The sequence below is a fragment of the Psilocybe cubensis genome, chromosome 2 (genome assembly GCF_017499595.1).
Source record: "Psilocybe cubensis strain MGC-MH-2018 chromosome 2, whole genome shotgun sequence".
NCBI classification, from domain to species: Eukaryota; Fungi; Basidiomycota; class Agaricomycetes; order Agaricales; family Agrocybaceae; genus Psilocybe; species Psilocybe cubensis.
In genome coordinates, this window is record NC_063000.1 from 2,544,272 (window position 1) to 2,570,764 (window position 26,493).

Below are 26,493 nucleotides of genomic sequence, written 5' to 3' on the forward strand. Positions count from 1 at the left end.
ACGTGTTAGACTAAAAAAAAAGGAAAAAAATTAAAATCTTTATAACTTCTTGAGATCAAAATTTTTTTGAAAAAAAAAACCACAGATGTGTTCAAAGAAGCATAACCTACATATCTGTGGTTCAAAAATGTAGAATAGTGTGAGTGCAGAAGGGTTGAAAAGGTTCGGAGGTAAGCCAACTTTTGCTTACCTAAGGGGGTGCTGGTTCCTGATGAGCCCAATCTTACTTCTATCCCGTCGGTTTCATCAATTCCCATACCCAGTTCGAGCACATGGCCTACGCCCAGTATGGTCACGTTAATGCGTGCTGGGAGGCATGTGAGAACACCTCTTGGGATTGGAAATAGAATACCAGCTCCGTCATCAAGGGATGCAACAATGGAGCCGCGATTTCATGGTGGATTGAATGCCGCACCTGGGTAGACTTTCCAGAATTGTTGTATTATTTTGTATCAATACTACATTTATGCAATTTAGGATTGCAAGTATTCAGTGCGCATGCTTCATCTGTGAATTCATAACTAAGATTTGATTTTGAATATTCAAGTGAACAAAGGCGCACCGCATCACTCAAACATTGCTTAAAAACGCGAAATTCGTTCGCGCACATGTCTTTCGCAACATCCGTGTATGAGGCTACGATGCACTTGCCGTAGGTAGTTGCATGTGGAGCGCAGGTTACAGTTGTATGTATGACAAGTCGTTTTAGATGTTGTGTCTGTTTGGTGGCATTGGCCGACATCGCAAGAACAGTATTTTGACGTTACTGTAGCGATAGAACGCAGACGGGTTGTCGTGAATCGAGGTACTTCAATTAACTGTTTGTTGTTTGCGAGCGAAGCGAAGCAATGAGCCGCCTATAGCGAACGCTCAGTAATAATAATTACATAATTAACCTTTTCTCGTTACTTATTGTTATGTAATGTATTCAGTGTCTTGTTCCCAGTTCCAACATCATTGTCAAGTAACTTGAATTTTGAACCTCAACTTGATTGACTCATCATAACTCGGGGAGGAATTGTTGGACTACTAAATCTGTCTTTTAATTACTCAGGTTTTCATTACCTTGGAACATGGTACGTCTGTAGCGCATACTTATCTCGTGGTTAGAACGCTCGTCAACTTACTTCTTGCCGTGCTATGGTTAGCTGCATGTGTGGTAATTTTATATACCGTCGAACACCTTGACTAGGCCACACCTAGAGCAATAAAACCAGGTCATGCTTAACCTGAATTTGCTTGGAATCTGCATCGCAATCGTCGCGGCCCTCATATTCTATTTTTTCTATTGGAACCGGTTTATTGCCTATGTTATTGGTCAGACTATTCGTATACTGTCTTGGAACCAAGAGAGTCCAATCATCCGGATCGACATCGGTAAGTTTTTAGTTTTAGAACAAACGGTGATTTGTTCTTACTTTATCATGTAGGCTCCATACATTTCTCTATATTGGCAGGAAGAATTCTTCTCAAAGATGTCAGTTACCATTCGAGCAACCAAACTGTAAAGGTCGTAAAAGGGCAAATTCAATGGAGATACTGGATTAGGCGTCCGACTCTAGATGACGATATCAGTCCTTCTCGGGGAGAAAATGGCTAGTGCTGACTCCGTTTATATTTGCCTGGTATTTACAAAAAGTTTAGGAAAAGAAGCATTTCCACAACGGTCCTGCCGCATTCAGTTGACGTTTGAGGGTGTCGAATGGTTCATTTATAACAGAACAGCAGCGTACGACACTATTCTGGAGGAGATCGACAGAACTAGTCGTCCGACCTCTCGGTCAAGTTCTCATTACAGGCTTTTCAGAAGATTTTCCCGTCAAGGTACTATAGCGTTATGTTTTATAGGTCGTTCTCTTTAATTTCAATTTTTATAGGTGACACCTCGATATTGTATCCACCCTCTGCTTTCCGATCCTCTATTTATGTTCCTAAATCAATACAGCAGACGTTGAAATGGTTGCGGAGCCAACTTCCTACACTAGATCCAAAAGACCTGTTACCATTTGGAATCGAAATACGGACTGGCGCAATTGTTTTGGGCAATCCTTCCACTCCTCACTTACTCGTATCTGAGTTTCAAAGCGCTTCCGGCACCTTTGGCATAGTACCAGTTGGTCGTGTTGCTGATAAATTAATTATTGAGCTAATCCTCTGCAAATAGTCTAGGTCGAAACACGATCTTTACAAACAGGTGCTCAACCTCAAATTCCGGAAACCTTCCATAAGACTAGTTCACAATGACGATTATGTTGATCCCATGACCGTTGTCGGATCCCTTGTCCATGGTCGGCTCAAACAGTAGGTCTACTCTGTACATAACCTATTCAGCTCCCTTTAACTTTTCACAAGCCACTCTACTTTGAGAAAGCCATATTTTTATCAACCCTATCGAGCTTTCGTTAAAATTTGGCGTCAAATGAATCTTTACAGTATTATGAACGATTACTTTTCTACCCGTCGTATCCAACGTGCGAATACTCTGCCCGTGAGGCCCTCTACGACGTCGCCGAAACTGAAAAAGGGTACCGACGAAGACACACCAATAGGAATAGATTTCTCGACATTTGAATACGCCATTGAACGCAAAATTTTAGAAGCACCGATACTGGATTTAACTTATTATGTTGATATCGTTGGTGAGGTTCCACCTCAACCCAATATTGATCACAGACATGGCTCGGGAGTATATGATGTCCATGCTGGTGACACCCCGCCAGAGTGGGGTTTCGATATAGTCATATATGGAGGATTGTTGAGGTATGGTCCTTGGGCTGACAGACAAAGGTGATCTCTGTAATTTATGTATGACGTGTCTTCTTGCTTAACTTTTCACCTTAGAATTGAATTACAGCGTATCTTCTTTCCTCCCTCTTATCTTGATTTAGCCGTCACCCCCATCCTTAAACCGGGTGAAAAGCGAGTGTGGGCAAATCTTCAAGTTTTCATCGAACTTCGTGACTCGACCACCTTACATGTACCATTTCGAGAAGCCTCAAAGGTAAATATTACTATTTGAAATATAAATCAGTAAATTCTGAAAGGTTGCAAAGGATTGGCAATGGGATGGAAAGGTCGAATACCCACAGCGGCCTCGCGTTAGAGAGGCTGCTTCTATTATTGTGGACGTAGGTGATCGGTCTTCTATCAACTACATAATGCCTATGGTGGTAGGACCTACTGGATATGAGTCCACATTTGAAGTACATCTTGACACAGTATCAATAACTTCAAGTCTCAATGATATACACATTTTATCGGCGGAATCTTGTCGGGTACGTGCCAACAAAGGAGTAATTCAACTTGTACGACATTGACACACTATAGGTTCGTGGTGAACTTCCTTCTCCAATTCGATGGGATGCCCTACGTACATGGTCGATTGCTGTTTACCTCAGGCAACCAGTACTGTTTCTTTTGCGCGACCATATTGATATGTTTACCGACCTTGCAAGGGATTGGGTAGCCGGCCCACCTACAGAATACCAAAAGTTTATCCCCATGATCTATACATTCAAGCTTGAAATGCACCATTTCCAACTCAATCTATACGCAAATGATCAAAATATAGTTGACAAGCCATTGATCAAAGATGAAAATGGTAAGATACCGTAGCAAATAATTGGATAGAACAAATTAACTCGACAGTTTGTTAGCTTTGCTCTCTCTCACTGGTCCCCATCTGAAGAACACCATGACAATTCCGTCAAATAAGTTTCGGCCAGAATCCACATCTATCCCATTTTACATTACGACCCCTCATGTTTCTGTCAAAATGTCGCTTCCACGGTGGAATACCCACGCGCGTTATGCACCGCAAGATGGCATTGATCTGCTCGAAGCAGATTTGCTGAGCATTAGTGGCTCATACCTCTACTTCAGCTCCGTCATGGCGGAATACGTAGAACAACTAAAGATACAATTTGATGTAAGTTATAACAAAGTTTTGACCGAGCAAAGGTTCTAATAACACACAGTTACGAGGTGTCGTTTTTAGGGCATATGGATGGTCCATCCGTTACTTCATGGTCCTACGCGATAATTATCTGGGATCTTTTACGCATTTCCAAACCCTTTCTGAGTACCTGGACAAACGAAAGAAAAATGCACCTGTAGGTGATCCCGTAGCTCAGAAATATAGGCCTGGAAAGGTATGTTGTCATCGTAATATATCTGTCACGGATTGTCCTATTAATATATCAACATCAAGGCAAACATGCTCCAGGTCGAACTGTTCTTACACGTGAATGATTCGAATATTCTGTTACCTATTCCATTAATTGGAATGGCTACTCACGCGACCGACGGGACAATTCCAACAAACGGAACTAGCCGCCATCTCAATTTCCATGTTCCAGAATTTCAGCTACAGCTTCGGTTACATGATTATTACATGGGTATGTCTTCTCAACAGTGCTTTTGGTATTCAAATTTCAACAGTCAAATCGATTCAGAGATGTCGCTAAACCTTGAGACCATTACCGGAACTATTTATACCCCACCGAGCATTCCCGACAACGCTCTCAATGAGCGAATCGTCCTAATTGATGGTATACCTTTTATCAAAGTCAAACAGTATAATTCTCTGTAACTTTTGTTTCAAGGAATTGACGTTACTGCAAATCGCCTCTTTGGTCCTCAACCTAGAACCGCAACTTATGTATGTATGTGGGAAATTTCAGTTGGGAAGGTAAAAGCGTCCTTGACAGCAAATGACGCAAATGTTTTGGCAAGCGCTATCCATTCGTTTCGTCTAAATTTTGTTGATGTTGTAAACGCACCGGCACATGATTTTATGCCTGCCGTTGACCCTGATGGTACGATCAATATCAGTTTCATAAGTAATAATCTCGACTGAATCCTCCAATTTTAGTCACCTTTTACAAGGTCACCGTCAAACCAATTGAGCTTACTTGGAAAAGTGAACGAGCAGCACTATATGTACAGCTACCTCATGGATTGGTCTTTGACAGTAACGACCTTGGTGCTCACCAATACCGGAGCGTAATGGCCCTGCGGATTCATCAACTTAATGCTAGTGTACTCCTAGCCTCATCGACAGAGAGGAAAAACCAATGGCTAGAAGCAGCCAGTGTTCTGTTTGATATGGACCTTGACATCTATTCATCGCCTACAGGCCATCGAGGCATGACACGCAAACAACTTTTGTTCATTGAAGAGCAAGACAAACCAACGGGCCGGGCAAAGTTTATGTTCAATCAATTAAGACAGCGTATCCAAGAAAATGATTCACTAGGTAGCCAGATTCCCTTGCCTCGAGTCACAAAGCATTAATGAATTACATGATAGACCAACGATTACATAGGGGTGGAGTTTTTTTACCGCAACCCTCTTTACCTGGTGCTTTCTGCGACAATTCAACTTCTTACCCATCCCTTCAATCCCACACTCATCGCACCCGTCCTCCTTCATGGAGATTATCTACTTTTACAAATTTGTCCGACTCGGAAGAAGAAGAAGCAATTTCGGAGGTAGATAGAGATGCTCGGCTAGCGTAAGTCCGAAATTCTTTTTATGTTGTTCATCTAGCAACATTGCTGGTACAGGAGAACACGCACATCCACGCCAGCTCCAGAAACAAGGACCGACGATGTGACAATGTCTAGCGGGGACGAATCAGATGACGCAGACCTGACAGACGGTGATTCTATTTGGTCTGATATTGAAGGTACAATTTTGGTCGTATGCAAGGTCTTTTACTTAAAAGGATATTAGACATCGATGGCGATGGAATTTCATCCATGCTTTTGTTTTATTCTTCTATTGTGAAACAATATTCTTCAAATTGGGTTCGTTCTTCAGATTCCTGGGACGGCGCTGCCTTTACTTCGACACGGGTAAATTCTACTTCACATTTCTTCCTGCTCCTGCTCAACTTGTTTCAAGAACAGCGCCTCTTTTTTGAGCGACTTCGATAACAACGAAACCGAAACCTGTTTCCGGCCGGTCTTTGAGTGCACACATGTAACACTTCCAGAAGACCTACCAAAAGATACCGGCGTTACTGCCTTTCGTGTCAATTTCAATAAAAAGATAAATGTCCTATTCACTCCGCTCTTGATTCCTGCCGTTGCTTGCTTCGAAGAAGATATTAATAATATAGTTGGTGCTTTGTTTGATCATTGTTCAGCGGTTTTAACACTTTTGTCACACAGGCATTGACTCATGGAATGGTCATCGACTCGCTATTGGTCACTTGTCTTAGCCAAGCAAAAGGGCCAGCAAAGATGGGCTACCGTATTCTTGATCTTAATGTGACATCGTTAACTGTTCAAATGCTTCAACATATTGGCGTCTCGGACGAGGCCACCTTGGGTGGGGACATAAACCATGAAGCATTAACACCACGTAATCTTGATATAACCGCCATAACGAAAGTTGCAATTCGTGGCGCGCGCTTATTAGGCACCTTTGGCCGCCAGATCCAGCCAAACATCGACGTCGTAATTGATCGTTTTATCGGGACGGTCGACGTTTCCATTGACAAGCGAACGCTGGATTCTAGCATGGCCGATCCTACCATTGTCGCTCTAACGATATCGTCATCTGTCCTGAAGATCTCCCAGCACAGTATGCGGCAGAATCATGGAGTCATTGATATCAGACTTGGAAACCGAGGTCCTGAAATCATTACTGCAACTGCGACTGCTATGTCACTTTCAGGCATGCATTTCATGCGCCGAGCAAAAACACTCCAACGAGATCAATTATCGAATAAGAGGGCCATGATCGGAAACCTCCTCAAAGTTACTGAAAAGCATCCCGTCATTGATTCCCTCTCCATCACACAGCCCTCGTATCTTGTGCAAACCGGCATCCCTCATGTGCTACGGACGGACGCAACATTCAGATTACTTTATCATCTACGAAACACTCTGTGGTCCATGGATGAAGATGAAAATTCCCTTCTACATCAGTCCACTGGCAAGGTCCAACTACAGGAGCTCTTGACTTTGGTTCAGTCCAGATTGACACTTTTGGATCAAGATATATGCAGCGTTGACCACTTGTCATCCATCAGTTTCTTTTTATCAGACGAGAAGCCCAACCACCTGGAGCAGTCCACCAAATATTCATTAAGTGTGCTAACCTTACTGGTAGGCACATCCACTATCACTATTCTCGCTCCCTCAGGCAAAACGTCAAGCCGACTGAATATCGATAATCTGGCTGTGGAAGTTCAGCCCAAATTATCTCAACTTATTCAATTCAATTTCAACAATCCTTCGAGCGCTTCTCAGACATCATTGCGTTCGAAGACATCTAGATCAGTCCAGCAAGCAGTCATTGTGCTTTCCGTCCATGAAATCACCCTAATTGTTTCACCTCATTTGATGTATTTTGCTCAGCATGTCTTGCGAGTAACGAGACAATTTCAGTCAAGCCAAGTCAATGTGTCTACACCGAAATATGGGCGCGGATCGTGGGAGAAATCCTACAACTCTTCGTCCAAATTGTGGCATATTGAACTCATTGGAACAGTTCACCGTTTGCGCATTCAGGCAGGTGCGGAAAACCTAATTGTTGTAATGGGTATACAAGGACTTCAAACTGCATCCACCATGTTAACATTAAACAAACGAACTATCCAATCAATGAATCACAGCATTCTTTTCAACCAAGTTTTTCTCCAAGCTCGTTCCCCAGCCAACCCAGCCAAAGAAAACGAACAAGATATTCTTGCGTCGTTGGCTTTTAATACCGCGCGTATTAGCGTCATCGCAAAACCAGAGGACACGACTACCAACCTTAAATTGGTTTTCGCACTTGCGGGGTTGCAATTACACGTGCCGCGCAGTGCTCTTCGTCTTTATCATTTCGTTGGGGAGTGGAGGGCGGATTACCTTCCTGGAATGGAGGCCGCCGTTAAAACCTTACTCTCGGAGTATAATTCTGGTCCAAGAAGACCCTATTCGCCACCAGTATCTCGGTCATCCAGCAAAACGTTTTTGGTGCAAATTCATGGTCAGATTACCCACTTCGAGATATCCCTACAAGTGATGCACGGAACATGGCTTTCGTGGGAAGTCAACAAAACTGTCGCATATATTGATTCATCCCCGTCGAAAAGAAATGGTGGACAATATGCATTTGGTCTTCAAATTACCTCCATGATTTTTACCGTCTCGTCAAAGCCGAATATCAGGGAAGCAATGTCGAGTTCCCGTGTTAAGTTGGTATTCCCCCCAGCCTCGTTGGCAGGATATTCAGATGGAATTAAAGTTCATACATTGGTTCTTTTTGAATTTCTTGAACTCAAAGTGAAGCCCTCTCATTGGGATACCTTGTTATCGGTCCAACAGAAATTTGGGCAAGACTTCAATGATCTTGTAGCATTGATGCAACAAAAGCGACAAAAGACACCGATTTCTCGGAAATCAAAGCCTGCAACTCCAAAGATGTCTTTTCAATATGAGGGCCATATCAAAATGCAAGGATTTCGAATTGGATTGGAAGGTGTCGCCTCTTCAGTCCTCTTAGAATGCCAAAACATTGTTGGAGAAATTAGTAACACTGATCGTTGGTCGTGGGGCTTAGATTTGTCTGATCTTGCACTCTCCCTTGCACCGCGTACCCATGGGCTGAGCGATTCTGCGTTTAATCGAGACCAACGATCTGCGTTTGTGATTGTGGATTTCAAATTCAATGGTTCAGGTTCAGGACAAGGCAATGAAAAGAAAATTGGGCTCATTGTGAGCAAAGTACACGCTGTCATGCAACCCAGTTCTATCGGCGAGCTCGGCGATTTCATCGATAATCTACAGGTAATTATATTCCTTCATTCACCATTCATTTGAATTAAAGCCTCACCTCAGATCGAAATGCTTGAGCGTCAGAATCAACGGGCTTCAGAGTTGGCCACATTCAAGGAAAAGGCTCAGAGAATCTTGAAAACCTTCGACGTCAATATTGGCGAAGTGCAAACAGTGAATGAATCCTGGTTCCAGGATATGGTCATTGATATATCAATCCAAAGTGTTGGAATCGCTTTCCCTCTGATATACGATGAAGAATTGACCTTTGCGCATATTGCTCGGAAAGAAATAAATCCCATTCGTGCATTCTTATTCTCCATACAATCCATTCACTTTGGAATCCATCGCGGAGATTCCGGCCAAGCCATTATGCAACATCTATCTTTCCAATTCATATCCCGGTATGGTTGACTCTTTTGCTTATTGTATTTTTTTAATGGATATCAGCTTTAGGCAATCTGTTACCGAGGACTTTTCTGCAGAAAGTCATCGCACGCGTAATCATTTGTTGTATCCCAAAATGACTGCCCAACTGCGCTCAACCCGCACCGGATCTTCTACCAAAATATGGATAGACGCCGATGTCAGCGGCTTCATATTTGACATAGATTCGACAATCCCCAAGTTCATTTTTTCCTTAATTGATGTTTATCGGCAGGGGAAAGAACGTGTGGAACGTTTGTCAGCAAACACTCCTCGAACACCGTTTCCGTCGACTCCATTGAGCTCAGGGTCTAAACTATCAGTTCCCGAAAAGAGTATTAAAACGATTCCTGCATCCCAGATTTCTGCCAACTTAGTTTTTCATAGCGGCAAAGTTCGTTTGTATAGCGCATCCGCCAGCAATCTTTTCAAGACGAAAACGATATCTGTGACACCCCCTTGGGAATTAACGGATGAACAAATTTCTGACTTAGGCGCTGAGATTTTCGAGCTCCCAATTGTGTCTGTTTGGGCTGAATATCGTGCAATGCCCGCGTCGCAAAAAATCAGGAAAGAATCCGACCCAGAGCCTTCTGTATTGATTTTCAATAGCACAGTGCATTCCAGTAACAACATCCTGCGCCCAATTCTGCTTCCTTTCTTGACGGAATTAGTCGACCACGTAGAAACTCGTCTACGCAAGATCGGTCTAAACTCTCCCAAGTCATCCTCAGTGCTCCTGCCTGATTTCTCTTCAACCGACTTCTTGCCGCGAACTGAGGAAGATGAAAATTCGATCTCCAGCCTTCAAATTTGCTTCAGTTTGCGTATCGACAAATCAAAATTGGAATTAACGTGCCAACCGGATGTTAACGTAGTCGCTGGTTTGCATTGGGACAGTGGAGGATTTGTCCTAAATATGACTCCAGGGGCTAGAAAAGTGTCTTTCTTCGGCAGCGTAGGCGGCCTGACTGTTGGCCTCAAACATGGCTTTTTAAGCGAAGATTGCGTCAAACTTGATGCGAGAGATCTGGCCTTTTCAGTCTCTCTACAAAGAATGGACTCCGAATCTGGACATTCAATATCCATCGTCCTAGACACAGAATTTTTAGGTGGAGTTCGGTTTTCACGATTACAAGATATACTTTGCTTCAAAGCCGTATGGCTCGACCGTATTCCACTGTTCAACCAAGCACCACAGGATGCCAAAACACCTCTTCGAACTGCAGACACCGAACTTGCAGATGTTTCTTCATTGCAGGGAAGAATGTCAACGATCGTCTTGGTTCGAATACGTAAAATCAAGTTAGAGGTGGATCTTGGACAATCCATCAGCAAAATCGGCCTAGAACTTGCTGACTCCGTGCTGAGGATGAAGCTGACTGATGATATAAATGATGTCTTCCTTTTTATTGGAGACGTATCAACCACTGCTCTAGGAAACCTATCCGGGCATGCTCAGGTATCCTCTTGTGTATTTCAGACGACGCGGAGGTCGGAAATTGGAATATGGGATGACCTGGGAAGAGGAAAAATGCTAGAATTAAAATTAACTAGTGGACCTCTCGTCATTGAGCTGGAATCTGACCGTCAGAAATTGCTTCATTACCGGTAAGCAAAACTAGGTTATGGGACAAATACCTGGGCTTACACATTTATACCTTCAGTGCACAACCCTTGGGAGTCGAGGTTTACGATGATTGGTCAAGAGCTCACCCACAGGGAGGCAAAACCTCACGCCCTCTGCAACTATCATTCACCGTGACTTGTCCGGAAATCGTTGCCGCCGTCACTGTTGGCACGATTCCGAAGTTGTTATCGCATGCAAATAAGTTCAAAGCCAATTTAGATGCTCAACGTCAAGGGGCGTTCCGAGAATCGCAAACATTCCGGGCTACACGCACCCCTAAACCGGACAATCCATTATCTGCGGTTGCTGAAGCAATGCTGCAATCTGCCAAAAGCCGATTCAAAGAAACAGACATGGGACTTTCCTATATCATCAGGCAACATATGAGTCTACGCCTCGACACACTCCGGTTGATCGTGTTCCCTCGAACCATGAGGGACGTGGAGATAGCTCACTTTATTGCGCGAGATGTTGCTGCACAATTGAACGGTCTCCTTAGCACAGATATGGCACCTGGAAGCAGAGACCTTGTTTTATCATTCTCATCAATGATCATCTCAAGGTACACTCAAGTAACCCACCCACCAGTCGCCCTCTCAGATTCAACACGGGAGCGGACGGAACCTGAATGGCCAGATTCTCTCTTCAAAGATGCTATAGAGGCTACTATCGTTGGACTCCCTTCCATGAAAATGCACATGCTTAGCGAAGAGGTCATCGAAGAAACAGGCAAAATACTGACGTACGACTTTTACAGTCAGTTCGTTCGCCGGGTTGGAATGAAGGCGTTCGAAGATATTTACATCACCTTGAACGTGTCACTGTATTCTTGGCTTACAGTTCTGCGAAAAAATCTAGCTCGGGAGTTGGATCAGGTACGCGCCACAGAGGATTGGCGAACCTCTATTAGCAACATGTCCACTACCATGATCTCTGGAGCCTCAGCAAGAAAAAAGAAGGTACCTGACCCGCTTTCACTGGTAGACAGCCCCCGATCAGCCTCACTCCCTAGCGCTGGCACTGCTGGGTTGTCGCCATATGCTCCTTCATCCGCTCGACATGGTTGGCTTGATCATAATCGCTCTCCTCAAATTGTAAACGAACAATATCTTTCCGCATCACCATCACCATTACAGTCCGAATCAATTATGATACACTTCCCACCCGTAAAGGATATTATAGAGGACACACCAGCATCGCGAGCACAACCAAAAAGGGCCACAATCACTTACAGACCGCGAGAAAGGCACATTGAACGGCTAACAATGAGACAATTGGGAGAAGCCACGCCGGATGTGATGCATCCTTTTTTTATGAAAAAGGCTGGCTTCAATTTGGAAGATTCGCTTCCGCAATACGTCAACGAATACGCCGTTGTGCCTTTGGAGGAAATTATGGAAGTTTTGTTGAAGTTGTATAGTCAACAGCTCCTGGTTGGGACAAAACGGCCTCTTTTTGTGAATCGTTAGGTCCGGTTGAGGTTTCAGATCTCAAGATGGAATGCGTAATGCTAAGTACGAACCGCTACAAAGGTTTTTCTTTCAGTATATCAACTGCACATGTCTCAAATAAAAAAACCATGTTAGAGGGAACATGATAATGTACATGGTAACAACAATTGAGAGAAACCAGAACAAGATCATACATCATTTCTCTAGTGGTCGGCCATTAAAGATACTGAGAAGTGCAAAGCATCCGTACAGTAGCCCAACGGGATATGCGACAAGAAGCCGTTGATCAGATAAGCGAAGGACGGCGACGAAAATGCCCGACGCGGCATATGTACACCATAGGATTGACAAGACGGAGAGCAGGTATCCGAATGTATCGCTAGAGGAGTCAACACAATTAGGTGATTGTAAGACAGATAGAAGAATAACACAAACTCTAGAGCCATCGTGACGCTAATGGCACCGACTCCTACCATAGGTAAAAGACAGTAACCTAGTACAGATGCAACGCGGTAGGCATCAATCCCTTGTTCAGACATCAAATTGAGGAGAGTATAGAGAGATGCAGATCCAAAAAGGCCGACGCCATAGATGTAGTTGAAGTTTGATTTTCCAGACTAAACGAGCTGTTAGGTCAGAAAACATGAAATTTATGATGACGCACGAATAGAAGACAAATGCCGAAACAGAAGCAGAAAAAAATGGGACCTGCGAGGTCGGCATCGTCCATAATGTGTTCGTCAACGCGCCGAAGGGGGTTAAGAACAGTCAATGATTTGTCTCGTATATGCTGAAAATTAATTCCAAGTTCTGCTCATAGAAAGAAATCAAGTCAAACTCGCATTTGTATTTCGGGATACATACCTTCAAGTAAGGGTGGTTCGCCTTCAAAGCCACCGGTACCAAATGCAGTCCACCAGCCTCCTTGAGGCTGCATGTTGCCCCCAAACCCGCTCGGTTGTTGAGCTATAGATCCCTGTACCTGGCCATCGAGACTTGTCCGTGATGCAACATAATATTCTTGAGGTTGAGAATAGAATTGCAGAGGTTCCTGTTGTAATTGTTGAGGGTAATAATTAGAGGAAGATGCGTAGAGATTAGCGTTGTCTTGCTGCCACATATTAATTGCAGATAGCGCGCACTGAGTTGGTGGTCTTTGACAATGCACCACCGTTAACTTACAATGCTGAACACGTTGACCACGTGATCTTGAGCCTAACCTCATTTCCCGATTTATTGACCTTTATTTGGTACAAGGTTTGAACACTTCGTTTCTGCAGTCATGGTAAGTCGTGGTACAGACAACAGACTGTGCCCTCTAACTTTTGATTTCAGCCCCAGGTATATGGTTTCTCGAAGTGACTTTTCAGGCCATATCAATAATTTATTTGCAGAACGAGTATATCGAAGAGTCTATCAAAAGACATGGTCGCCGTCTTGATCATTTCGAGCGCAAGTATGTGAAGAGATGAATCGCTTATCTCATCTGACCTATGAATTAGGCGCAAACGCGAAGCTCGAGAAGCCCACAAGGCTTCAGCATATGCACAGAAAGCTTTCGGTATCAAGGGCAAGCTTTTGCACGCTAAACGTCATGCCGAAAAGATTCAGATGAAAAAGACGCTGAAGGCTCACGATGAACGCAATGTTAAGCAACCCGACTCCGGGACAGTGCCAGATGGTGCCCTTCCCACCTATCTTCTTGACCGAGAGGGTCAAAAAGACGCCAAGACATTATCCAGTGCTATTAAGCAGAAGCGCAAGGATAAGGCTGCCAAATTTGCTGTACCTCTGCCCAAAGTTCGGGGCATTGCAGAAGACGAAATGTTCAAGGTTTTAAAAACAGGAAAAAGCAAAAGCAAGGCTTGGAAGCGTATGGTTACCAAGGCTACATTTGTCGGAGAAGGTTTCACGAGAAAACCTGTCAAGATGGAGAGATTCATCAGACCAATGGCTTTACGATACAAGAAAGCTAACGTTACACATCGTGTGTCTTTTTTATGCTTGTTCGCTTATCTTTTAACCTTTTCTTCAGCGGATTTGAAAGCGACCTTTCAACTCCAAATTTTGGGCGTAAAGAAGAACCCACAATCTCCTATGTACACTCAACTTGGTGTGATGACCAAGGGCACCGTGATCGAGGTCAATGTTTCCGAACTTGGCTTGGTGACTTCAGGTGGAAAGGTCGTGTTTGGAAAGTACGCCCAAATTACAAATAACCCAGAAAATGACGGCTGTATAAATGCTGTACTACGTGCGTCATATGTTTTTGTTTTCTATTTTGCATTTACTTAGCCTATCCATTAGTTGTATGATACACGATATTATTCTACCATGACAGCCGTCCGCAGTCCACACACACACACGCCTGTATCTTTAATCTAAGATGACTGAGGATACAAAGCCCTCACACCATTACTTGACCATGTTATTTGATACATACCCAAGCATTTCATTAGATGTGTAATATGTTGCGTAGTCCTTGCCTCATGAACTTCCGTTCAATCCTTGCTTAGATTGTATATGTACATTGTTTCAATGGGTATCGAAGAATCAGTAATTCATCAGGTCCGCCCGAACACCATCAATGGACGTTTAATCTCTGCCAATCGTTGATAGAAAATTCTGAACATCTCTCCTCTTGTAGGCATAGTCTGCCGATCAGTCACATAATCGCCTGCCCTGAAGATAGATTCCTCTGGTCACGGGCAAGATCACGTCCAAACTGCAGCAAACCAACTGGGGAGAATGTCGAGTGCTTTCACTGGTGCCTATAACTCTCCATACAACCAAAACCTTGGTTCTTTTCGGTTTGAACCGACCTCTTCATACCTTTCTTCTAATGAACAACTTGCGTCTTCCTCCTCGGCTGCGCCAGCGTCCACCTGGCATCGGGTTGTTCACCCAGCAGCCAACGCTATTGAAACAAAGTCTACTCAGAAACCAAAGATTATCAAACATACACCGGAAGAACTAGAACACATGAATGAGACTTTAAATCGGTAGGCGACTTGCGGCTGCATGTATTCACCTATGACTGAATGGTTTGTAGGTTTCGAAATCGCCTCCTCCAGGATCAAGCTCATGTCACCCGCCCTGATGTGGACTCACCGTTCATTGACGAAGTGGATATAATTAACCGTTTACTTCCGTACCATTTATTTCAACATCCCAAGGATGACCTAGACGTTGTGATTGATCGTAAAGGGAAGGAGAAAGCTCACAATTTGAACTGGATGGACGAAATACAGGGTGCGTTCGCTACATTCGATGTGATGCAGCATTACTTCATCCTCATGAATACTCCAGAGACTAAACTAGCATTGGAATGTGCCAAGAGATGTGAAGCTATTCGAGATCGCTGGCGCAAGCTCAAAATTCGCTCTGGTCAGGTAGGTGTCTCAATTTGTTGTTAGTAGCCACACCTTTAACGACTTTATCCTACAAGCGGTCATCACCCGATGACCAATCTTATTATCTTGCCCAAGTTATTTTGGACGCCGAAAGGGCAGAAAACGCATGGTTAGGAAACGAATTGCGTTCAGCAAGAACCGAAGCTGAGCGGATAGAAAGAGAAAAACGGGCCAATAACAACATGACACGCATGTCGCATTTCAGTGCGACGCCACAGACGCCTATGCCAGCCGTGCAGGCGCAATATTACCGTGGATACCCTTACGCATACACCCAGGCGTATGGTAGCAGTGCAACACCTCCAACTGTTTCTACATTTTCTGTCGCGGGCCCCACTCCATCAAATTACACTCCATCGCAGGCAAGTGCTGCTATTCCGGTTCAATTACCTGTGGCATCCCTACCGGCCCTCCATGCATTAGGCATAGTACCAGTCCCGGCTGCGTCCTTGCCACCTGAAGGCCATCATCAAACCCCTGCTGTATTGCGAGGGTCTACGGCCAACGGTACAATATTAAGCCTCGAGATCAACGTGTCATTACTACAAAGTACTCAGATGAGTGGATTGGCTATGGTCTTGAATTCTTTAGTTACACGGAACAACGCTGCAAATTCGGCCCGTAGTGGTAGTCCAAGCGCCTCAAATCAAGTGGATTCTGCAAATTTAATGTCGAAGTAGTGTAGTTATTCGAACATTTACCTATGTTATCAACCGTCCCGTAATAATGTATTGTAATTGTATCCGATGTGATGATTATATATCATTAGTTAAAGTCATGAGTTTAATTATAAGCGAAGAACTCAGAACTATGCTTTTGCTATATTTGTACCCCTTGGATGGCATCACATCAAGGCGAAGTGTCAACGTACCTTGCTTCTCTTAACATACCAACGCATGAGGCGGGGTCCCTCGCTCCTACATCATCAAGCAGAAAGCCATTAAATTTTTACATCGATATGCCAGAGCCCGATTCTCCTGTAGATATGGATCCCCAACAGGCACCTGATCAGCAAGGAAGAAGTGCACCTGCTCCCTATAGGGCAAACTCTTCGCCAATAATTTCGCATACAGAGGCTTCGACACCTACGGAACGCACCCATCTCGAAACCCCTAACATCGCAAGGTCCTACGGCACTCTCCCCACGCGTCGACGCGGTTTAAGCAAATCCTCCACCCCCCGGAGAAACCTTTCCCAACTACCTACTATACCTCCTCTTCAACGAACCCGAACAAGTTCATTCAGTCATCTGCCTTTCACAACCTCTCCATTCCGCGACCTCTCTTTCGCAAGGTTGAGCACTAGACCTATTTCCTCATACGACGAACCACTACACACTAAGGATGGCATCGTGTCCGACGCGGACGCAAAAGTGAATGGAATCCGTGTATGGTACACCTCCTTCACATCTATCGACTGGCTGCATGATGCCATCAAGGACTCTGCTCGATTTTCGAAGTTGAGGCGGCGACAGTCTATCCGATCTCGTTTGCGTCTTGCCTTTGACAAAAGCTTAGGCTGGATTATAGTTACGATTGTAGGATTTCTTACTGCTATCGTCGCCTTCCTTGTCGTCCGAAGCGAGCAATTGTTATTTGATATGAAGGAAGGCTACTGCCTGACTGGTTGGTGGAAGGCGCGGAGGTTTTGTTGCCCCACAATTGATAATGGAGAGTTGGGTGGTACTTTTTTTGGCGCGTCATGTCTTCCCTGGAAAACATGGTCAGAAGTATTATCTCCAAGGGGAGGTGCGGATAAAGATAGTTTGGTGGAATACGCGTCATACGCATGTATTGCGGTAGGCTGAACAACTATTGTCCAGAATTAATCATTTTATCCACACACACTTGCAGATCACATTAGCTGCAACCTCTTGCCTGCTGACCATATATTTGACAAATTCGACTACTTTTGTGACTCGTAAAGAATCTGGAAGTGGCTCCCGTTCAGACAACGCAAAGGGTGCTAAATCCTCCGCAGAACCAAAACGGAAGGTTATGTTTTATGTATGTTCTTTTTTTACCTTGAAATACATATCAGCACCTGATGATAGTAGGCCGCAGGCAGTGGAATACCTGAAATTAAGACAATTCTTTCTGGTAAGGCAAAATGCTACAGATACATATACTTTGTAAATCACACACCGTTCAGGTTTTGTTATACATGGCTACCTTGGAGGAAGGACCTTGTTCACGAAGTCGGTTGGATTGGCGCTTTCCGTTGCTTCCGGCCTGTCACTGGGGAAGGAAGGTCCATTCGTTCACATTGCAAGTTGCGTTGGAAATATTGTCAGCCGTATCACGACAAAATACGAAAACAATGAAGGTATTAACTGCTGAATATATGTGGCATTAATTTAACAACATTCAAAATCTAGCTAAACGCCGTGAAATATTGAGTGCTTCTTGTGCGGCTGGTGTTGCAGTCGCTTTCGGTGCACCCATTGGCGGAACCTTGTTTAGTTTAGAAGAAGTATCATATTTCTTCCCTCCCAAGGTGCATTTATTTTCTCTAGTAATTGGTACCTTTGCTGACGGAATGAGAAGGTGATGTGGAGAAGGTTTGCTTGCCAACAACAATAGAATATTGTCTTTTATTGATACACTTGTATAAGCTTTTTCTGCGCAATGATCGCTGCCATTACGCTCAAGATACTCGATCCATTTGGTACTGGCAAATTAGTTCTCTTCCAGGTGACTTACGACAAAGTAAATCTGGAATAAATATATAATGGACACCGTCGCTGACTTTGGCTTACAGGATTGGCATGCCTGGGAGCTCTTTCCGTTTGTGATTCTTGGGGTCATTGGAGTACGTCCCTTTGAAAGGGAACTATTGCTTTTGACTTTAGGCCTAATTGCATTTAGGGAATATATGGTGCATACTTCTCCAAGCTCAATTATCATTGGAGCAAGAATGTTCGTAATAAAACATTCTTGGCCTCTCATCCAATCGTGGAAGTGTTACTAGTGCGTGCAATAATTTTTTGAGGAATTACCTCCTGTCGGGGTATTGATTTCAGCCTCAGATCACATTGGTAACTTCAGTACTTTGTTTTCTCAATCCTTACACCCGGATGGGTGGAACTGAGCTCATCTACAACCTATTTGCGGAATGTCGAACTGGCTCCAGAAATACTCACTCAGGCCTTTGTATAATTGACCCAGGCTCATTTACTCAAGTTTGGCCAGTCGCCAGATCCATTCTGGTCGCAATGTTGGTGAAAGCCGGTTTAACTGTGGTGACTTTTGGTATCAAACTTCCCGCTGGAATATTTATTCCGACTCTGGGAGTTGGAGCGTGTGCTGGACGTGTGATGGGGATTGCAATGCAATGGATCCAAACAAAACACCCCAACTCAGTGATGTTTAATGCCTGTGGAGGAGACATGGACTGTAAGATTTGGACAACTCGACGATATAACAACAAGTTTACTTTTATACTGTAGGCATTATTCCAGGACTTTATGCTATGGTGGGAGCTGCAGCCACACTCTCCGGTGTCACAGTAAGATTCTTAGTTTGGTCAACTCTAGGTTTATTCGAATTACTGACGTATGCACTGCAGAGAACCACAGTTTCGCTGGCTGTAATTATGTTTGAACTGACGGATACTCTCACATACGCTGTGCCTGTGATGCTTTCTGTTCTCGTAGCCAAGACTGTCGCAGACGCTTTGGAGCCGAAGGGAATTTACGACCTTGTTATTGAACTCAATCAGCTACCGTACTTGGATTCAAAGCATGAATACCTGTGGGGAAATCTTCAAATAAATGATGTTGTGAGTATTGCTTCATTCCAATTTACCCAACCTAATCTTTCTTTAAGATGTACCGGGACGCAGATGTAATAAGAGTAGATAAAAAAAATACTGTCAGTAGCCTAAAAGCCCAGGTAATGAGCCTCACATCGTCTGGCTCTGATGACGGTGGGTTCCCACTTGTCCGAAAAGATATCAACGACGATGGATATCGCATGGTCGGATACATTGGGCTGAACGAACTCGAACATGCACTAGGTTTGGTTCTTTATCACCTTTCTATCACCACTCTCACCGTTGTTCTTGTGCAGCCCTCGTATCAGACGATAGCCAAGATGAGGTTCAGTTCCATACGGCCTATTCACATCCCATGGCTTCTTCTTCCATTTCTTCTCTGCAGGACTCCGGTGTGGGCACAGCCTCGTCATCTTTGGATCCATTTGACTTTACACCATATATGGACCAAGTATGTTATTAGTTAGTCTCTAGAACGACAACTGATGCAAGTATAACAGGCTCCTCTGACTTTGGTTAATAATTCTCCCATGGAACTCGTACACCAAGTGTTTGTCAAACTTGGAGCCAGATATGTCATTGTTACAGACACAGACGGATTGTGTACGTCAGGAAATTTCCACATGGAATTTGTTGATTAACGCCGAAAAATGTAGATGAGGGTGTCATTGACAAGAAGACATGGCTCGCATTCCTAACCAACCTTGAAGAAAAATCTTGACGGCATAACTGTCTGTGTTAACCCAAAGTTTTAATCAGAAAGCTTCTTCTGTGTCATTTCATTCGATGACGACACATTTGGATTCTAGCCAAGCCCACCAAACTTGTATCTGTTACCCCGGCATTCTAATACCTAGCAGCAGCTAGTCCTTACTTTACTTCGATACAGATTGCGCAATAAACAATTACCATTTGGATAATGATTGAATGTTATCCCCCCCCACACTTATTCAAATAAACTTTCCATTAGTCTCCGTGATTATTTGACAATATTTTCGCTGACAACAAGACATAACGTGTTCGGCTGGAAGTTGATTCTTTTAAGGCTGTGCACTGCCAGCGCGGGGAAGTGTGAACTGCTAGAAGGCAAGAAGACCGCCCTAGACATTTTGCTCCAATAATCATGCTAAACTTGCGTTATACGGTTCCATCCCAAGTTCCTTCTCATTCTTTCCGAGTCTCCAGGGTTGTGACAAACAGTCTTTAGATACCTTCGGAGTATACCAGAGAGGAGGTACATGAGAATGACCAAGATTCAGTATTTTGAGACTCAGAATAAACCTTGACAATATCAATGTCATTGGCTCCAATTGCTTTATTTGTATTCAAAGGTAATGGCAAACAAACGAATTAAAACTCTTGAATATGCAGTGTAATACAACCTCATTTTGAACATATTCTTACGACTATGGCAAACGCAGGATTAGGTGTTCCGATCAAGCTTTTGCATGAATCTTTGGGACACATAATCACGGTTGAGTTGAAGACTGGACAACTTTACAGAGGAAAGCTCGCCGAAGGTACGTTTATTTATTATTCGTAAACAGGTAAAACAAAGAGTAACCACGAATGAACAATTTCTACTCTGCGTGTTTCAATATACGCGACTAAAATTCGTTCACAACTTTATTACAGCTGAAGATAATCTAAATATCTCTTTGAAAGATATCACTGTTACCGGACGAGATGGACGAGTATCTCAGCTTGATCAAGTATACATCCGGGGGAGTATGATTCGCTTCTTCATCGTACCTGATATGCTACAGAATGCTCCCATGCAAGTTTCCATATCTCGTTTTCAATGGGATTATAAGCTAATTGCACCCACACCTCTGTTCTTTTCACAGGTTCAAACGAGTTGGACCAAATGCTATGAGAGGACGGGGTATCGGTACGGCGAGAGGACGTGCGACTATCATGAGAGGTCCGTCATCATCATGGCTTCGGCAATGTGCCCTACTCAATTCAAGAACTGATCTTTTAATTTTTTTCTCTTCCTATTCATTTTTAATGGCCTTCAGCAAACGGTGTGTTCCTGCTTCGCTCCAACATTTCTATCAGATATTATATTGACACCTGGGCCTTCGTTTTCTAGCACGACGTGGTCGTGGAGTTGCTCCTCCAGCCAGAGGTATCAGGAGGTAATAGGACGCGTCGATCCTCAAAAAACAATTGTTATCTGTTACAACCATGCTTCCCTTTGAGGGTCCTTATACCTTGAATGACCAAAAACACCATTGATGATGAATTAGGCGCAAAAACTCCCTTCATTTTGGTATTTATTTTTGTATGGAAGCTCATTCTTTTCCCTGAATCATAGCTGGGAAATGCGGTTGAAACCAGACGGCGCGTTTAAGATGGCATGCTACTAGAAGATCCATCCAATGGTTCTGCTCGGGGACAAAAAGATAATGCCATGATCATTCATTGCCAAGCGCATCTCTGCATCTCTCATCATGGGTAAAGTGCAGATAGGCTGTGCAGAGGGCTGTGTAAGGTGCTTCGGCCACTAAGAATTGTGAGGTAAACGACACCTATTGTACGGATCCGGATTGCAGTACATGGACCAGTCCATGGGACGTGCCTGCTTTGAAAAAAGATCTATAACGACGTCATGTCGAGAAAGAAATTGCGGATGACGCGCCGATGGGATGAGAGAGGTCTCATGAGAAAAGCAGCTTCTCAATTGACTGTTCGGCGGCAAATGTATGCCAAGAGCACAATTGCACGCTGAGTTGTCCACAAACTTTGGTCGTGATAGGAAGGTGCTCACACATCTTCCGCAAGAACTTGCAGCATCCAGCGTACATGGGGACATTACCCCGAGTTTGAATGTATCATATTGGCAACGATAACGAAAAATTTCTGCCCGCGGAGTGATATGGATAATAACAGTATTTAAGTTACACATGTACATGCCATCTGTGGTAAAGCGCAAGATGATGGCAGAATATTCCATCGTCCAGGGAAAGGTTGAGATAGTGGAGGAGGAGCAGAAAGAAGCCCGTACCATGGTTGTGTCTGATGGACATAAGCCCGAAGGAGCAGGCACGTCGCAGAGTCGCTAGAAATCCGAGACTCTGCCTTTGAAGCTCCAATCACCGCCTGGGTCTGCAGCCCATCGATTAACGGGCTCACGCTTAGGGCCGCCCAGTTCGCCAGTAGTTGGATTGACGTCACCCTCAAATTCGGGGGTTATTGGGGTGCGAGCATCTGGATGGACGGCGAGATCGTTGGAGGGGGCGAGTGGCGTCTGTGCGTTCCTAAGAAGGAGCTCATACTCGCGCTGGTCGTCCTGGGGAAGAGGCAGGGGAGCAGGACGGTTGATGGAGACGGTGCGTCTGGCGATTGCTGCTGCTAGGACGGACCGAGATTTGAGTAGAGGCCTGGAAAACATTGGTTTACTCAAGTTGCTCTTCAAGGTGCCAATTAACCACAATTTATCCTCCCGGATCAAATGCGGGGATCTAACCACGTGCCTCTCCTACTCTTGAACCGGCTCAATTAAATACAGTACATCTCTCCATGTCACCCACGAGCGGCAATGTCTCCCAGCTCAAGAAACACAAGAAAGAGAGAGCCTGCGATGCTTGCAGACGCAGGAAAACAAAATGCGATGGGCCTTTCATGCCCTCTAATATCTGCACAAACTGCACACAGTCCCGCAAACCGTGCACATATGTGTAATTATCTCGTTCCTTCTCCCCAGATTTTGTCTCTAATTTCTTTTCAGAGAGGCCTCAAAACCTCGGAGTCCGCCCAAGGCGTTAGTAAAAACTGTTTTCGTTGATTTGACTCTGATTGTGTCATTTAACCTAGCTATGTAACCGGATTGGAAGACAAGCTCGAGGCCATGGAGGCTATTCTCAAGAGGGTTTGTTGTTTTACATGTTTTTGATTGCACAATAAATTAATGACCGTTTCGCATAGATTCAGCCTGATGTCGACTTCTCCGACGAATTGGGTCCTCCAGTCATCCGAAATTCTTGGAAAACACAGGACGATTCTTCACCCGCGTCTTCTTCAAACGCAATCAATCGGACGTCATCGTTTGCGTCCGCTGGATTGTCACCAATTATGATACCCTTTCATTCTGACAAAGCCGAAACAGTCACTTTGAATCCTGAGGTTTTCCCTCCCCCTGTGTCTACTCATCTTGTTTTCCATTCTCAACCCCGGCGCGCTAGGCAATCTCGCATTCTTTCAGATACATCCTTTTTGGCTTATCGTGACAATCTTGACCTCACTGAAGATTCGGATACAGAGACTTCCTCCTCCTCTGAAACTGAAGAAATTGTCATTACTTCTATTGTTGGGAGAACTAAGATAACTCTGAGAGCCTCTGAAAACGATGATTCGGATGACGATAATAATATTCGGTTTCATGGTCGAAGCAGCACTGCAGGTCTTGTAGAAACCACTAGGCAGTTTAAACACATGCATATGCGTGACACACTCGGTTCAAATCGGCCAAGCAACGATCTACCTGTTTCACCTGATAATCGAAGTGTTGCACAAACCAGAAGACCACAATTCTGGCAAACACCAGTGGTTGGTGATTGTTCGATTTTATGTAGCTAATCATTCATTCGATTTTTTAGTGGGAAAGCCAATATGAGGGCGCTCGCGGTGACAACCCGACCATACTTCGAGATCTGCTTCGCAAATTCCCTCCACCAGATCTAATGGAAATTTTGATTGACCTCTATTTTCGACATTCAAACACCATGTTTCCGCTTCTTCACCGGCCTACATTCGATCGCCAGTGGAAATCGCGGTTGTACCACCGTAATATATGGTTTGCGGGCGCCTGCTCTTCAATATTTGCTATCGGGAGCCGTTGGTGTAGCGATAAACGTGTATTGCGGGAGGCTTTGGAAACACAGGGACAAAATCTAGATTGGAGAAGAGCAGGCTCTCAATATTTTGAAATTGCTCTTGGTGCGTATTTTTTTTCGACTACGCCCGTTCACATAAACTAATCCTTCCAAGTAGATATTCACAGAATACGCAGGAACTTGTTCCATCCTGCAAGTTTGTTTGAGGTGCAAACAATCACAGTACGGCTGACGTTTTGACATACAATGCCCAAGTTGACGATATCCTCTCCAAGCTAATGTCTATATATTTAAAAGGGACATCCAGTTTTCCTACCGCTTGGTTTTTTATTAGTGGTGGCATCAGAAAGGCGCAAGACATTGGCGCACATCGTAAGAAGGTGTATCAGACAGTGTCGAATATCGATGACGAGCTTTGGAAACGAGCCTTTTGGCATCTAGTGGTATTTGACCGCCTCGGGGGTGTTAGCCTTGGCCGTGCTTGCGGGATGGGCGAAGAGGAGTGAGTACCCTCATTCTTGTCGAAATCACTAATATCTAAGATTGAATAGTTTTGACCTAGATCTTCCTCTTGAGGTTGATGATGCTTATTTGAATGTTACTCAAAAGCAGCCTTTCAAGCAACCGACAGACATCCCCTCATCTATCACAGCCTTCAATGAGCTAATTAAACTCACACAAATTATGGCATTTACCTTGAAAACATTGGTATGTTTGCGACCCGTTTGGCCACTGCTTGGAAAAGAAAAGTGTGTGGAAGTTGATGATGAATATATTCATTTCATACAGTACGCTACGGATAAATCAAGGATATATCGAGGTCTTGTGCCTCTGAAGAGACAAAGCTTAGTCGATCAGCTTTCAATAGCTTTGGAGGAATGGAAGGAGGGTCTTCCTGAACATTGTAAGTGGTGTTGAACAATGTCGCTCACTGCTTACCCTTGCTCCCCAGTGAGATGGCGTGAAAGAATGGATAACCCTGTTTTCTCATGTCAAGCTGCAACTCTTCTTAACACATATCATGTCGCTCGAATGCTAGTACACCGTCCTTCAATCACCGCGCTTGCTCTTCCATCCTCCGATGTTGATGCTCAGCACGTGGACTTTGCATTTTCGGTCTGTATTGACGCTGCTACGTCATGTGCGGATATCATCAAAACCCAGCTGCAACGCGGCATTGAATATATCCATATTCCCAATATCATCGACGTATCACACATGGCTTCTGCCTTTCTGGTTGTAAATACGTGGTATCTGATGTTAAAGCAACGGCGTCTCCAGAATCAGGACATCAAACCGCATCTAGCTCAAAAAATTGACAAAACCAACACAAGTATCCAGAATCTTTTGCGAGTACTTGAAGAACTGGAAGATCGATGGGGTTCTGTGGGCTGTTTGATGTGAGGACTAATTCAACCTCAATTCTGTACTTTTAAACTAACAATTGTTGTTCGCAAGGCAAGATTTACAAGTCGCGCTACCTGAATGGGATGAATTTGAACCACCTGAGCATTTTGTCAGCAATGCTCGAGCGAATAGACAATTCTCTCCAAAAGAACCTGCGTATGACTCCCAAAACATGACTTCTACCATTCATGATCCCCCAATTAAAAATCGTCATCTTGATTCAAGGAGTAATTCATCCCTCAGAAATCGGCACTCAATAGCGGAACTTCCCTCCCTATCACATCTTCACCGATTTCTGGAGCCCTTACCTCTTTCACATTCTCCGTCCGTTCCTCATTCTGGCTGGCTACCGCCTATTGCACCTGAAGGGCAACAAGCTGAATACCAGCGGCATGATATGCGTGGGCATTTGCTCATCGGTGCTCGAGCTCGCGCATTGTCTGCGACAACTTCGAATGTATCCTGGAACGACCAGACACTTCCTTTCATTAGTTCAATGCGACGAACGTCAACTCCAAATCTAACATTTAATGATCATCAACACGTAAATCGAGATTCGCGGCAAGAAACATGGACTTCTTCAATTGTGTATCACAGACCGCATCTTCCTGAGTCGACTAGGTATGAAGATGTTGATATGCGTTCCGAGGACGATGACTACGCGTTGACCCCACGATATGATGTGCAGCCAGAGCAACGTCGCAGTTCACCCATCAAAATTTACGATCCGTGGCCATACGATAGGAGAGGTCATCGCTGATTTCTGCGCTTTCGAAGTAC

The 26,493-nt window shown here is 44.2% G+C and overlaps 7 protein-coding genes across 7 annotated transcripts; 5 read left to right on the plus strand and 2 right to left on the minus strand.

The window, feature by feature from the left end:
* Window positions 1-1,220: 1,220 nt before the first annotated feature.
* Window positions 1,221-12,299, plus strand: JR316_0002333 (Protein CSF1; the record flags this gene model as incomplete). The annotated part of the gene is made up of 24 exons (XM_047888127.1): window positions 1,221-1,377; window positions 1,431-1,595; window positions 1,645-1,824; window positions 1,878-2,113; window positions 2,165-2,301; window positions 2,353-2,787; window positions 2,842-3,001; window positions 3,054-3,275; window positions 3,328-3,601; window positions 3,657-3,928; window positions 3,978-4,151; window positions 4,211-4,397; window positions 4,455-4,550; window positions 4,605-4,817; window positions 4,874-5,257; window positions 5,311-5,515; window positions 5,568-5,689; window positions 5,737-5,858; window positions 5,908-6,123; window positions 6,177-8,786; window positions 8,838-9,178; window positions 9,225-9,360; window positions 9,436-10,811; window positions 10,868-12,299. 24 exons carry the CDS (start codon window positions 1,221-1,223, stop codon window positions 12,297-12,299), a joined length of 9,852 nt encoding a protein of 3,283 aa, XP_047753050.1.
* A 177-nt stretch (window positions 12,300-12,476) lies between these two features.
* JR316_0002334 (Protein YIPF5-like protein) lies at window positions 12,477-13,401 on the minus strand (the record flags this gene model as incomplete). Its single annotated transcript, XM_047888128.1, has 4 exons — window positions 12,477-12,660; window positions 12,717-12,898; window positions 12,946-13,094; window positions 13,146-13,401. The coding sequence occupies 4 exons, from the start codon at window positions 13,399-13,401 to the stop codon at window positions 12,477-12,479; spliced, it is 771 nt and encodes a 256-aa protein (XP_047753051.1).
* A 162-nt stretch (window positions 13,402-13,563) lies between these two features.
* Window positions 13,564-14,596, plus strand: JR316_0002335 (Ribosome biogenesis protein; the record flags this gene model as incomplete). The annotated part of the gene is made up of 5 exons (XM_047888129.1): window positions 13,564-13,566; window positions 13,676-13,737; window positions 13,784-14,268; window positions 14,317-14,535; window positions 14,589-14,596. The coding sequence occupies 5 exons, from the start codon at window positions 13,564-13,566 to the stop codon at window positions 14,594-14,596; spliced, it is 777 nt and encodes a 258-aa protein (XP_047753052.1).
* A 433-nt stretch (window positions 14,597-15,029) lies between these two features.
* JR316_0002336 (uncharacterized protein) lies at window positions 15,030-16,374 on the plus strand (the record flags this gene model as incomplete). The annotated part of the gene is made up of 4 exons (XM_047888130.1): window positions 15,030-15,283; window positions 15,334-15,533; window positions 15,591-15,673; window positions 15,730-16,374. The coding sequence occupies 4 exons, from the start codon at window positions 15,030-15,032 to the stop codon at window positions 16,372-16,374; spliced, it is 1,182 nt and encodes a 393-aa protein (XP_047753053.1).
* A 158-nt stretch (window positions 16,375-16,532) lies between these two features.
* Window positions 16,533-20,189, plus strand: JR316_0002337 (H(+)/Cl(-) exchange transporter 5; the record flags this gene model as incomplete). The annotated part of the gene is made up of 16 exons (XM_047888131.1): window positions 16,533-17,492; window positions 17,548-17,700; window positions 17,751-17,793; window positions 17,846-18,019; window positions 18,072-18,190; window positions 18,241-18,254; window positions 18,309-18,402; window positions 18,455-18,505; window positions 18,562-18,663; window positions 18,723-19,089; window positions 19,143-19,201; window positions 19,262-19,474; window positions 19,522-19,711; window positions 19,765-19,919; window positions 19,969-20,071; window positions 20,125-20,189. The coding sequence occupies 16 exons, from the start codon at window positions 16,533-16,535 to the stop codon at window positions 20,187-20,189; spliced, it is 2,862 nt and encodes a 953-aa protein (XP_047753054.1).
* Window positions 20,190-20,876: 687 nt separating this feature from the next.
* On the plus strand, window positions 20,877-21,344 carry JR316_0002338 (Small nuclear ribonucleoprotein Sm D3; the record flags this gene model as incomplete). The annotated part of the gene is made up of 3 exons (XM_047888132.1): window positions 20,877-20,988; window positions 21,104-21,196; window positions 21,316-21,344. 3 exons carry the CDS (start codon window positions 20,877-20,879, stop codon window positions 21,342-21,344), a joined length of 234 nt encoding a protein of 77 aa, XP_047753055.1.
* A 1,188-nt stretch (window positions 21,345-22,532) lies between these two features.
* On the minus strand, window positions 22,533-22,865 carry JR316_0002339 (Succinate dehydrogenase assembly factor 4, mitochondrial; the record flags this gene model as incomplete). Its single annotated transcript, XM_047888133.1, has 1 exon — window positions 22,533-22,865. One exon carries the CDS (start codon window positions 22,863-22,865, stop codon window positions 22,533-22,535), a length of 333 nt encoding a protein of 110 aa, XP_047753056.1.
* Between the last annotated feature and the right edge of the window lie 3,628 nt (window positions 22,866-26,493).